Source organism: Cnephaeus nilssonii (assembly GCF_951640355.1).
Source record: "Cnephaeus nilssonii genome assembly, chromosome: 4".
Taxonomy (NCBI): domain Eukaryota; kingdom Metazoa; phylum Chordata; class Mammalia; order Chiroptera; family Vespertilionidae; genus Cnephaeus; species Cnephaeus nilssonii.
The window spans coordinates 82,146,900-82,160,858 of record NC_137075.1 but is presented as its reverse complement, the minus strand read 5'-3'; the positions used below and the strand labels follow the sequence as shown (position 1 = coordinate 82,160,858).

Here is a 13,959-nt window from a genome sequence, read left to right as displayed (position 1 = left end):
GGGATGTGATTGGCTTAAGCTAATTAACGTAGCCCGTCCTTAGCCATAGTGATTGGTTCAGGAGAGGGCCCCGTATTTATTCAGGCCAATGAGGCACAAGATTTACTGGGGCTTCTGGGGGAAAAACTTCCACTTCTTTTTTTCTTTTTCTTATTTTTTTTCAGGAGAATCATCTCTCTTTCCCTGATTTAAACAAACCAGTGGTAAAAAGACTTCTGTGAGGCAACCAAGGAAACCTGAACTTCAAGTAGTAAATGATACTCAGGAATTATTCATGTTGTTAGCAGTTACATGTCAGCATAAGGAAAGTTCAAAACTATAGAGTTTTTATGAGTTTATTTGAGCCAAACTGATGACATATGACAGGAAGCAAAATCTTAACAGATAGAGAAAATGCTCCGGAGAATGGCAGTTTTGCAGCTTATTTTATACACTAGTAGCCCTGCGCACGAATCCGTGTGCCAGTAGCTCTCTGCGGGGCCTGGCCGCTCCACGCCCTCTGCTCAGAGGCTCTCCACGGCGCAGAGGCCCATCCACGCCCCGGCTTGGCCAGAGGCACATCTGCGGCTGGGCACGGAATGCCTCGTTGCCGGGGTGATGACGCAAGCGTTCTGCACCCCGGCCTGGCCAGAGGCCCTCCTCGGCCAGGGTGGAACGCTTGCCTCGTGGCGACGAAGCAAGCATTCCACCAGGCCACTCATGCTGCCCACTCTCAGCAGCCAACCCCCAGGACTGGGGGACTCCAGCGGGACTGAGAGGACTGGGCGACACCATTTTGTGGCTATGGGTGCCGCCATCTTTGTGATGGAGTGACGGTTATTTTGCATATTACCCTTTTATAGATAGGATTGGAATCAAAGGAGGAGTCATAAGAAGGGTTACATGAAACCCAATGGTGGTAGATTAAGGAGATGGGAGAAAGCATGGGCTAGAGGGTGGGGAGAGAAACATGGGACTGGATAAAAGGCAAAATGGAGAAACACTTTTACATTGATGGGCAGAGAATAGTTAAAAATAAACATTCACAGCACATAAAATGGTATATGGGGAACAAGGTAACAACGAGGGATTCTGTGGTTTTGTGCTCTGGGGCTGGTAGTTGTGCCTTAAGAGGGGTCTAGAAAATAAAACTACTCTGACATTTCAAAAACATATTATCCTAGACGCATAAGAGCAATGGACAGAGCTCACTTAAGGTAAAGATTGACCTTTGCTACCCTGGCTGGTGTTGCTCAGTTAGTACAATACACCAAAGGTCGCGGGTTTGATTCCCGGTCAGGGCACATGCCCAGGTTGCAGGTTTGGTCCCTGATTGGGGAGCATACGGGAGGCAACTGATTGATGTTTCTCTCTCACATCAGTTCCTCTCTCTCTCTCTCTCTCTCATCAATAAACATATCTTCAGGTGAGGATTTTAAAAAAAAAAAAAAGATTGACCTTTGCTAGGGAAGCTATAGACCTGGGATGTGACTGACTGCTATAACCCGTTCATTTAGGACTTTGTGATCAGAGCAACCTGTGTGGTTACTTTTGATCACTGAGCCTGTCAGGTTTATTGCATAGCCCCTTTTTCATTCACATAGAGCATTGTGATTTAGTAACAAACAAATGAACAAACAAATGTTCTTATTTAGGTACACACGTTAAAGTATTTATGAATGGATGTGTGATGTCCAGAATGTGCTTTCAATTATCCCACCCCACCCCCCCAAAAAAAATGTCCTGAAGGAAATATAGATGAAACAAGACTGACAGAACATTAATGTTGAAGCTGGATGACAGGCAGGTACATGGGGATTCAAAATACCATTTGCTCTACTTTTTCTATTTAAACATTTCCTTAATAAAAAGGTTATTAAAAAAAAAAAAGTCTACTTGCTATGGATGAAAAGGGCATTTTTGTCACCAGATGCTCTTTGGATGCTTTAGAACAGAAACCAATAACCTGACTTCGTGGGTCAATTGGCTACAGATTAGGTAATCTTTCTACCTCTTCTTGGTGACTTCAGCACTTGAGGCAAGCAGCAGGGGCTGAAGCACAGGAGAGCAGGGAGGCCAGAAGCGAGAAGACCTTTGAGTTCAGGTAGAGGGTTTATCAGAGCGTGGTTTTTCTGCATCTGTGTATCAAATTCAATCAAGTCCCACATTCCCTCTGGCCTCAATCTATAGTGAAACGTAGCAACTGTGTAACTGAAGTCACTTCCATTACTTCTTAGATAATAAAACGTGAGAGCTGGAAGCAACTTGAGGAAATATCCAATCGAAACATCTTATTTTACACCATCTTAATGATGCATTCTAAGATGTGATATTATAACAAGGTTATGGGTTGTGAGAAGGGTGAGATACTACTCACTAAAATAGAAGGCTGGCTTCCCCCATTTTGTTCCATTTCTCTCTTGCTACCCTGAGAAAATAAGTAAGGCAATGGGGTGTGTAGTCTATTTTCTCTAAAAATTGAGGTAAAGCCTGGTTGGTGTGGCTCAGTTGGTTGGGTGTTGTCCCGTGCACCAGGAGGTAGCCAGTTCAATTCCCCAGCAAAGACACATGCCTGGGTTGTGGGCTTGATCCCCAGTAGGGGGCGTGCAGGAGGCCGCCGATCAATGATTCTCTCTCATCACTGATGTTTCTATCTCTCTCTTCCTCTCCCTTCCTGTCTCTATTTTTTTTTTAAATCAGCAAACTATTTTAAAAATGAGGTAAAGGGAATGCTTTAGAAAATGAAACCATCTGCATGATTAAAAATTATATCTCAATAAAGCTAGAGAATTTTTTTCAATTTTTAAAAAAGAAGTGGAAAAAGAAAATGGGAAGGCCCACCTTCATGCAGGGACTCAGGGTGCTCAGAGGAAGGAACCAAAGTTGGCCAAGGTTAAGCCAAGATTTTCCTGAGTTGGTCCAGACTCCAGAGCTGTGACCAGAATCGGGATGCAGAATTTAAAGAGGAAAGAGATTAGTCAAGAGTTTGAGTCTATAGTCCCTCGAAATACGTGACGCTGGTGCTCCTGCCACCTCCGCGGAGCCTGCTGGCTGGCGTTCCTGGTTCCGGTGAGGAAACTGACCCAGTTTCCCAGGCTCTTTTGCCATCCCTGTGCTCAGCCTGGCTTCTGCCTACTCCTCCTGCCCCGAGAGGGAGGCCGACTGCAAGTCTTGGAGAAGAATGCTCTGTAGATGTGAACATCTGATACCATGAGCCAGCCTCACAAGAGGGTTGGGTGTACAGAGGTTTCCAGAAGGGTCGGGAGAATCGGAGGAGGACAGGATTCACAGCAGCAGCCAGCCGGGAGGACAGTCCTCAGGGTTGGCCTTCTTGGTCCCCCTTTGTGATGGCGCGGACCGGACCTGATAAAGCCGCGGCTCTTCTACCAGCTCTACTTCCATTGAATTCCTAGAAGCTCACAGCTGACGGCCCACAGACGCTCGGCAGTTTTGTTATTTCGGGCCCTGGGAGACACCCAGGCCCTCTTGCAGTCACTGGAGGGCAAAGAAAGAATGTAAACATCCAGGAGTGCAAATTGACAGTCTGGAAAAGTTTATGGCCTCTTTCTCAGAATACATTTATAAATGTATAAAATATGTTGCATGAGCTGAAACCGGTTTGGCTCAGTGGATAGAGCGTCAGCCTGCGGACTGAAAGGTCCCAGGTTCGATTCCGGTCAAGGGCATGTACCTTGGTTGCGGGCACATCCCCAGTAGGGGGTGTGTAGGAGGCAGCTGATCAATGTTTCTCTTTTATCGATGTTTCTAACTCTCCCTTCCTCTCTGTAAAAAAATCAATAAAATATATTTTTAAAAAATAAAATAAAATATGTTGCATGAAAAGAAACTAACTGTATTGGGGTGCAGTTTTTAAATATTGTAAAAAATCTATGGCATAGTAATACATAAGCTTCTTTGCTAATATATTCTATAACAAGAGCAAGTACTGGGTCTAATAACCACCGGATTTCCAAGTAGTGGCAAGCAGAAGTGACATTTTGAGAAATCTGCAACTGCCATGTGGCATGGAAACACTACAGTTTTATGGGTGACAAAGTCACAGGTATTACCACTAAGCCTGCAGTTCATTGCCTACATTCATGGAAAATGCAGTCCTGATAAAGAACAAACGCCTATGCGTTGATTACTTTTCCTTATACTCTTCTTTGCTTTGTTTGTATAGAAATAGATATATAGTGATTCCCTCTTTTAATCCCAGGCTCCCCTTTATTCCCAAACTGAATTTGTGATCAGACTCAACACGGAAATGTCTATTTCTATATTGCAACAGCCAGTGCCGATCTTGGCAGCCTGGGGAGACAGAGTTCACCCTGGGGAGCGTGGCCTTGCCCTGGTGCTTGTGCTAAGTGGTATTAAGGAATGCCTGGAAACGTCAGCCAAAAGGTTCAACGAGGGAGCCTGCTGATCTCCTTCCCGAGGCACAGTCAACCGGGACAGCCTTCTCTTACAGCTCTCAGAAAGCTGCAAAGCCTTCTTTCCGGGAAACATGGCACACAGATATAAAATAGAGCCAGGAAAGCTTCTCTTGCCAAGTTTCTAATGTAAATTCCCTTGGAAAAGTAACAGCATTTGGTTCACGGGCCCAACTGAACGCAAACCTGGATTCTGCTAGGAGGTGCAAACTCGGCCACCTGGGGTGCAAAGCCCAGGGAATGGTGGGTCTCACCGCGCACAGGTGGGGAGAGAACCTGCGCGGCCTCCACGCACCTGAAGTACTTGCCGCTCAGGGGCTCCAGGCCCTCAGCCAGGGCGCAGTGCAGGCTGGTCTGCGCCCCCTCCCGCGCTGACTTGAGGAAGGGGGAGAAGAGCCGCCAGAGCAGGCACATCAGGAAGGAGTGGCGGACCAGCTCAGAGCGGACGATGCCGGGGTGCACCGAGTAGGTGGTGACCCCTGTGCCTAGGGCAAAGAGAGCACAGTTAGAGCAGGGACACACTCTGAGCCCCCGAAACAGCTCACCTCCTGCTGCAAAATGCGCAAGTGAGAAGAAGGGACTCAGAAAACAGGACTCCATGATTTAGAAGGTGCCACTCGTAGCCAGGTAAACTCTGGCTAGTAATTAATTGATCTCTTCCAGAAAGATCTATAGCCTTCTCAGCCTTCTGTGCTCCAAAATGAATGCTTGGTTGAAGGTCCTTCTATGTCAATGTCACCTTTCTCTGTGACTTAAGTATTAATAATAGGGAACAACAACATGTACCAGTTGCACTACTAATACGACTATAGCAGTAGTAGTGTCAATTACTGACAGTGGCATCTTTGGAATTTCTGTAGGAAAGCCTTCCAGAGGTAGAGAACATCTGACCCGCGGGCTGTATAAGGCCCTCGAAACCATTTGGTCTGGCCCTGTCAAGGCATTAGAGGTGAGTTAATGAAATGTTTGACCAAATATAGCAGGCCAATTTTTAAGTTGATCATTTTGCATGGCCCGTGAGTGATGTTATAAATATCCAAATGGCCCTTGGCAGAAATGTGGTTGAAAGAAAAGAAGTTAGTGGCTTGAGCCGCATTTGCTGGGCAAGCACATTTTATGTAGGTGTTGATGGAGATGATGGGGGTTAACATGCCCCCCAGACACCACTGGTGCCTCCACTATTTTTAGTACTTATTATGTGCAAGGGCCTACTACGTGCTTTACCTGCATTATCTCATTTGCTTCTCAAAGAGGCTTATGAGGTAAGTGATATTAAGATGCCCATTTACCACAGAAAAAACTGAGGTGTCATCACAGTGAGGTTAAGTAAAGTGATTGCCCAAGGTCATACCCTAGCAGGTTACAGGGCCAAGGTCTGGACTCTGATGTAAAAAGCATGAACTCCAGAGCTGGACTGTCCTGGCTCAGCTAGGAAACTTGGTAGGTCAAGTTGTATATATATCTGTGCCTATCTTGTTTGTTTGTTTGCTTGCTTGCTTGCTTGTGGAGCAGGGGAAAACAGTAGCACCTACCTCATAGGGATGTTGTATTAAATGAGTTAAGACATGTATAGTACATGGCACACACAAAACTCTCAATTATTATTGTCATCATTGTTATTTCTTTTAATGATTGCCCTATTCTTCTACCTTCTGTGTTCTGATAGCAAATACCACTGTCCCGAACTCTGGCTTATTCAGCGTAGCAAATAGTCCCCATGATTTCCAGACCCCAAAGCCAGCAACTCAAGGAAAACTCCAGGAAGGGAAAGAATCATAGGATTAGCCCTAGCCGGTTTGGCTCAGTGGATAGAGCGTCAGCCTGCGGACTGAAGGGTCCCAGGTTCAATTCCGGTCAAGGGCACATGCCTGGGTTGTGGGCTCGATCCCCAGTGTGGGGTGTGCAGGAGGCAGCCAATCAATGATTCTCTCTCTGAATTGATGTTTCTATCTCTCTCTCCCTCTCTCTTCCTCTCTGAAATCAATTTTTAAAAAAAAGAATCATAGGATTAAGAGAGGCCCCACCTCATTTTAAAGTTGAGGGGATGAAGTCAGGAGAAGATAAAGGGTCATGTCCTTATACACATGTGGCTACTATGTGGTAGAGCAAGAACTCAGACCCGGGGGGTTGACGTCCAGCTCTAACTCCCTGACTCTGGGGAGGTCATAGAAGGTCCTTCTATGTCAATGTCACCTTTCTCTGTGTCTTAAGTATTAATAATAGGGAACAACAACACGTACCAGTTGCACTACTAACTCTCTTGCTCAGCTAACCACGTGAATCTCAGCAAATAGCACTCAGAAGGAAGTACCCTGGACTTAAAGCCGTATAAACCTGGGCTGGCTGCTTCTTTGGACCTCAGTTTGGAACCATATAATAATAATACCTGCTCTGCCTGTTGCAAGAGGTTGTTGTGAAAAATAACATCAGATAATAGATATAAGATTTGACATAAATGTAAGGTAACTTCCTAGGTCCCTAACTGTTACTCAACTTTAAGTTTCCCAAGGGCATTCTCCTCAGTGTACAGAGCTACCTACCACTGTAGTGTTCATGTTTGAGGTGTTCAGAAATTTCTGTGAACCTGAAAACCCTGCTTTCGCTACCTTAACCCTGGCCCTTTCTCCCGACTTACCTTGGAGCTTTTTGGCCAGCTCACGAGTAAAAAGCACATTGGCCAACTTGCTGTGACAATAAGCAAAACCGCGGCTGTAGCGCTTCTCACCCTGGAGGTCGTGGAAGCGAATCTTGCCCGCAATGTGGACCATTGATGACAGGTTCACCACCCGCGCGGGAGCAGACTCCTTCAGCCGCTCCAGGAGCAAGTGGGTGAGCAGGAAGTGGCCTGCAAGGAGAGCCAGCAGGGAAGATTGCAGAGTGGAGTGGCTGCCCTGGCTGATTTGGCTCAGGGGATAGAGGGTCCGCCTGCGGACTGATTCCGGTCAAGGGCACATGCGCAGGTTGCAGGCTCCATCTCCAGTGGGGGGCTCCCAGGAGGCAGCCAATCAATGATTTTCTCTCATCATTGATGTTTCGAGCTCTCTCTCTCTCTGAAATGAATTTAAAAAATATATTAAAAAAAAAAAAAAAAGTGTGGCGTGGCTGCCCAGGCTCAGGATGTGGGAGCTGAGGACAGGACTTCGGCATTAGCTCCCTATCTTCTGGGTGTAGACAAATTGTTATGTAACTCAGTGCTAATGGTCAGGCGGTCTGAGTTAGTGAATTCTTTAAGGCAAAGGCCAGAGCTAGCCGATAGGTGAGGCAATACAGACTTCATCTGTACTTGTTTGAAGCTCTGCCCTTGCCCCAGTCAGGAGAAAGGCTACCTGCTGGTTATTTTCCAAGATACATAAGAATTTTGGCAGCAACACAACCTCCTGACCCCACTATGGCCATGATCACACAACTGTGGGTTCAGGTACACCCGTGTACAGAGGGAAGAGTGGAAGAGTTAGGGAAAATTACATTTGTCTAGGATCAGAGAACATATTCCATGATCTCCTCTCCAGAGCCATCACCTTGAACTTCTGAACCCCAGCCTCTCTCATACCTCAAGTCTTCAAGGTTTTCCTCCTCCATCGACCAACCCTTGGCTTTCTGAGCCCTCAGTTATAGGTGTGACTCCCTCCAGCCAAACATAGGCTCCTGCAGCCCCCATGCCTGGCCCTGCTTGGCAAGCCTCGTGCTACCAGAGCCTCATCCAAGAATGGCATTTTTCTTCCTGGTATCTTCAAAGTTATGGGGTTTCTTTTCTTTTTTTCTTTTCTTTTTACTTTATTATCGAATTTACTAGAGGCCTGATGCACGAAATTCATGCAAGGGCCTTGGTCCCGGCCCCCGCCGCCACCGCAGGACCTCTGCCGTGGCCGTGGCCGCCGGCTTTGTCCGGAAGGAAGGACGTCCTGTCTAATTAGTATATTATGCTTTTATTATTATAGATTGGGGTGACATTGGTTAATAAAATTATATAGGTTTCAGGTATACAATTCCATAATACATCATCTGTATATTGTATTGTGTGTTCGACACACCAAGTCAAGTCTCCTTCCATCATCATTTATCCCCTCATACCCTTTCCTACCTCCCCCCACCCTCCATTCCCTCTGATAATTGGGGTTTTTTAATGCTATGTGTAGGAGGACCTCACTTTTTTGGACTAGTCAGGAGAGGGATAGTGGACAAAAATCAAGTATGTCCAGTCTATTGGAACCCTGGCCTCCAATAGGACCACTGGAGATTCTCAGCACTAGTGTACCATCATCTACACCTACAAAGAACAAGATGGGGTCAGCCTTGCTTTTCAGTCACTCAGAAATACTTACCCAGGTGGTTGACTCCCAGGTGGGTTTCAAAGCCATCAGCTGTCTTGGAATATGGACACATCATCACTCCTGCATTGTTGATCAGAATATGGAGCTGCTTTTCCTCTGTAACACAACCAAGGAGACCCTGTAGTTAGCAAGAAGCCTGCTAGCTGCCCAGCACAGTCCTGAGTATTTACTTCTTGCCTTTGAACCTATCTTAGTGATATTCAGTAACCACTATTATTTGGGTTCCTAACCTTAGTTATTGATATCCTCCTGGACACCATTCATTCATTCATTCATTCATCCATTCATTCAGCAAATATGTACTGAGTACTGACTCTGGGCCAGGCCCACTCGGCTGGGAATACAGTGGTAAAACAGGGCAGGCATGGTCCCTAAACCTCATGGATTTCATCGTCATTAGTAAAAGCTGGTTATTTTCCAAGATACACAAAAATTTTGGCAGCAACACAACCTCCTTTGGTGCCTGTGGCCACAGAAGGTTGCTTCTCAGAATGAAAGAAGAGAGTGGCATCAGGGCCACACCTTGATGCCAAGGTGCAAGCCCAGACAGGGAGCTGATACCTCCAACATTCCCATGGCAGAGGCATTCCCATGATAAGGATCCTGCCCAGCTGGTCCACCCGCCGTCCCCTAGCCAATTCCCTGCCCTTCTGGTTCATGTGGCAGAACCCGTCCAGCGGAATCCATGATAGTTCTGATGTAAGGGTCAGAGACAGGTCTGGGTGGAACAGCCCCTCCCACACCCACCAGGGCCTTACCGGCCAGAAAGCCCTCAGCAAAGGCTCTGATGGATTTGGTATCCGATAGGTCCAGTTTCCGCACCAGCACCTGGGAGTTCTTTGTGTCAGCTCGGATTTCACTGGCAGCAGACTCCCCCTTGAGTACATCTCGGCAGGCAATGTATACTCGGGCTCCTGGGGCAAAAAAAAAAAAAAAAAAGAGGGCAATGTGTTCAGACTGTAGGCTGAGGAAGAGTATAGTAAGTAAGCTTGGGACTGGTATACAGAGTGTTCTCCAGCCATCCCTAAAGCCGTGAGTGCTGTATTGCCACTCTTCAGGATTTTCACTGCAGCACTGCTCATTCTCCTCGCTACTAGCTTAACTCCGGCTGGGAACCCTGGTTTTTACACTCTGGCATTTCATGTTGCTTAGTATCTCTTTTTAGAATAACGGACTTGACCAGTACTGTACATGGACATCATTGTTTGTCTTACTTTACATAAGGCAAACAATAATGGAGCAGGGAGGAAGGGAAGTTTGTTTAAGGCCACAGAGTAAGTTGATGTCACAGGGGGACTTGAGTCCCAGGTCCCTTGAATTCCTGACCAGAGCCTCCAAGCCCAGGAGAAAAGACAAGGAAATGTGGGCAGAGCCCGGAGGAGGGAGGCAGGAGGTGCCGCCCTGTGGACATGAAGTGGGGGGACTTGCCTCTGCGAGCGAGCTCTCTGGCCGTCTCCTTGCCGATGCCGGTGTTGGCGCCAGTGATCACCACTACCTTCCCAGGAAGCTGCACGTCTGTCCTACACACCCCACCAGCAAAGAACTTCCTACAGGCAAAGGAAGCAAAAGCATTCATGCACATCCTTCCCAATCCCAGCTGAGATACATAACATCCATCCAGCCTCAAAGAAGAATTTCTTCCAGTTGTCTGTCACCGGGAGACCTAAACAAGCTAATCTTCAGGGGACGTTTTCCCAGTGGGAAAGGGGGTCTCCTGATCATCAGCTCAGGGGGGAAGGGCATATGTCCAGAAGCTACAGATGGCCATCTAGGCAAACAGAGGAAGTGCTCTTGAGCTGGGGCCAAGGGAGACCTTCCTTATTAGATAAAGATAACAAAGCTCTTATCTCTAGAGGTTCCTGGAGGTCAGCTGCCTCCTCTAACCTGCATTAAAAACATGCAAAGAGCATTAAAGGATTCACTGGTCCTGAGCCCTCGGTCTTCAATAAGCATCAACAGTGAATAACTGATGAATGGCACCTCAAGGGGTCCCACATACAAATGTGGCTCTTGAGCTCCCTCTCCAGTTTTAGAGAGCCAGCATCTTCACATGTTTTTTTTTTTTGCCATCTTCAGAGATTCCATTCTAGCTATCAGCACACTGAGAAACCTTCTCTTTCCAGACCTCTGTGCAGAGAGCATCTTTTTACATAAAGTTTACTTGACACGTTCCAAAAAGAGGAGAGAGGTGGGGACAGATGATTTTCTGAGCACCATTTAATTCTCAGGCACTTTCCAGAGGCAATTTATTTTATCCTCTCAACCGATCTCTTACTATCCCCAAATTACAGTGGGAAGTGGGGGGGGGGGGGGGGGGGAATGAGGCTCAAAGAAGTTCAAGTCACTTGTTAATGGTGGCAAAACTGTAATGTGAACCCAGGTTTCTATGCCAGGACCCAGAGCAACACTCTGTCCCTCATATGTCCATGTAACCTTCTTAAACATCAGCAATTTGAAAATTCTCTACTCAGACACACATTTCTTTGACACCTCCAGAAATCCCACAGCAAAAAAGCCATCCCAAAACATCATTAGTTGAGGAAAGAGAGTTTGTTTCCTTCCCCAAATGCCCGGTACTTAATGAGTCCCTCAGCAATGACCACCCACAGTCACCCAGCAGGGCCACCTTCACTAGAAACAATGAAGAAAGGAAGACCTTCCAAGGAACCCAGGGGAACGGAGTGAAAGAGCAAGGACTTTCCCCTAAGTTGTCTGTCAAGCAACTTCATACTCATCCACTCAGCCTTCCACTAGCATCGGAATTCAAAGCAGCTCCTCTACTCACAGCCCAGGTGCTTCCTTCTTATTTTCCTTCATGATTTCCATAATTAACCTCCTTCCTTTCTGTTTCTTCTGCCCTGGCTTTCTCTCCCCTGACTTTATCCCTTCCTCTTCTTTCAGCAGCTGAGAGAGAATTCGTCTACTTACAAGTTCCATGGCTCCCAATTTAGGGATTTGTAAAATAATGTATGAGTCACTGAATTAAGACAAACCTGATGGATGGAGCCATCACATACAGGAAGGAAAGGAAGGAGGTGAGCAGTCCCAAGATAACCATCATCTTTCCAACTTCTTGAGTTTCTGCTCCTTAGCAAAAACACCTTCAACTCTAACTCGGGTTCGGGCTCCTGGTCTGCCTCCAACTCTTGTCTGCTTCGGGCTGCTTCTCCCTCTTCTAGCTCCTCTCAGAGCTCTCAGCAACAGCCTGGCTCTAAGCGTAGCCCAGAATCCTATTTAAATCCGAGAGCTGTCAGAGCACAGCCTGCTGGGAGATGTAGTCCTGGGAGAGGAGGACGGAGGAAGGCGTGGAACCTCACACTCACCAGCAAAGAGAATGAGGGGAAATGCAGCAACTTTCCTACCCTCAATTATTTCTCTTATCTAGGGAATGTTTTCTCTCCAACCACCCCCACCGCCACCCCTGATAGATAGAATACTTTTAGCTTAAGCAATAGACCCCATGATACTTGAAATACAAATGTGACTAAAATAGGAAGACAAGCCCTGGCCAATTTGGCTTAGTGGATAGAGCCTCGGCCTGTAGACTGAAAGGTCCCGGGTTCGATTCCGGTCAAGGGCACATGTCTGGGTTGCGGGCTCGATCCCCAGTAGGAGGTATGCAGGAGGCAGCCAGTCAATTATTCTCTCTCATCTCCATCTTTCTCTCTTCCTCTCTGAAATCAATAAAAATATAAATTAAATAAAATAAAATAGGAAGACAAGGAAGCCCAGAAGAATGGTGAGAGAAGTCAGGACAGTGGTATCTCTTGGTGGGGAAGGGGTAAGATTGGGAAGATATGTGTTGGGAACTCCGGTAGTGTTCTGCTCTTTGAGGTGGGTGCTGGTTAAACAGGTGTGCTCACTTTGTGAAAATTTATTGAGTCATCCACTTGATTTGTGCACTTTTCTGTGCTTTATGTGATACTTCAATGAACACATCCATGAACATACCAAGGAAAGGTATGTGTTTCAGTGCATGGACTTCCTGGTTCGAATCTCAACTGATCTTCTTACAAGCTCCATGGCCCCAGGCAAGTTGCTAAACTGTGTTACTCAGTTTCCTCATTTGTACAAAGGGCTTAATAAAAGTATATACCTACCTGTTTTAAGTATTAAAGAGATGATTAAATAGGTAGATAATTTGAGACAGATACTAGCTAGCACATAGTAAACACTGTATAAGAGTTGGCTGTTAAAATTAGCTGTTTCCCTCGCATTACCCAAGGATTTGGTGTAGAAAAGGGGGAGGTAATGAATGAGGGTGACATTTCAATATTGAATATTATTGAAGAAGAGAGGAAACACAAGAAAAAAAGTTAGCAGAAACTCTTCGAGCCCTCTGGAGGTGGATGAGCAGGGCTCATAGCACTTGCTCACTCAGCATTTCTCTCCTGGACAGATCAATAGGACAGGACGAAGGAATCAGGACAAGACCTTAGTAGTCATGTCCCCATTCTGCTCCTTCCAGTGAAGTTACTGGAGGCCCCAGGAAGACACATGTGATGAAAGAAGGCTCCTGTGGCATGCAGGTACCCACCCCCTCACTCATCAATTCATCCATCCATTTAAAACATACTTACTTCAGCTGAAACCGGTTTGGCTCAGTAGATAGAGCGTCAGCCTGCAGACTGAAAGGTCCCAGGTTCGATTACGGTCAAGGGCATGTACTTTGATTGGGGGCACATCCCCAGTAGGGGGTGTGCAGGAGGCAGCTGATTGATGTTTCTAACTCTCTATCCCTCTCCCTTCCTCTCTGTAAAAAATCAATAAAATATATTTTTTTAAATAATAAATAAATAAAATATATTTACTGCATATTTCTTGGTGCCAGGCATTGTGCCAAGTACTCCAAGTACTCCTGCCGCTTGGGAATCCCAAGGACCTGATAAATAGAATAAGGAGTAATCAGATCATTTACAGGTGAATCTCTCTTGATTCCCAGGGGCCTCTCCCATCTCTTCCCACTTCTCTCACTCTGGCTCCAGTTCCCTGCAGAAATCTAGAGTGTCAACTGCAGAGACCTCAACATTCTAGAAGCTCCTGTGATTGTGTTGCTGGAGCCTCCTAGAAGTTAATGTCCACTGGGCCAACGTGGTCCTGCTGATTGGACAGAGTCCTTTCTTCCCAACACATTGGGTCTGCCACACCTCATAGATTATAGGTAAAAACAAGATCTGATGGTGCTTTCTGCTTAGAGTTCTCCCTTTCCCATGTAA

General features: G+C 46.4%; 1 protein-coding gene across 1 annotated transcript; it reads right to left on the bottom strand.

Annotated features, from left to right (window-relative positions):
• Positions 1 to 1,803: 1,803 nt before the first annotated feature.
• On the bottom strand, positions 1,804 to 11,933 carry RDH12 (retinol dehydrogenase 12). The gene is made up of 7 exons (XM_079767638.1): positions 11,737 to 11,933; positions 10,172 to 10,290; positions 9,502 to 9,657; positions 8,735 to 8,839; positions 7,048 to 7,257; positions 4,708 to 4,897; positions 1,804 to 3,474 (listed from the first exon to the last, which is right to left on the bottom strand). Exons 1-7 carry the CDS (start codon positions 11,802 to 11,804, stop codon positions 3,372 to 3,374), a joined length of 951 nt encoding a protein of 316 aa, XP_079623764.1. The 5' UTR covers positions 11,805 to 11,933; the 3' UTR covers positions 1,804 to 3,371.
• Positions 11,934 to 13,959: the final 2,026 nt, after the last annotated feature.

Bases quoted from the DNA above. Each gene is read 5' to 3' on its own strand.
- RDH12 (XM_079767638.1), bottom strand. From the start codon at position 11,804: ATGATGGTTATCTTGGGACTGCTCACCTCCTTCCTTTCCTTCCTGTAT. The intron at 9,658-10,171 runs GCAAGTCCCCCC...TTTTTGCCCCAG, and splicing joins CAGAGAGCTCGCTCGCAGAG to GAGCCCGAGTATACATTGCC. The intron at 3,475-4,707 runs GTGCGTGGAGGC...TTTGCCCTCCAG, and splicing joins CTGAGCGGCAAGTACTTCAG to TGACTGCAAGAGGGCCTGGG.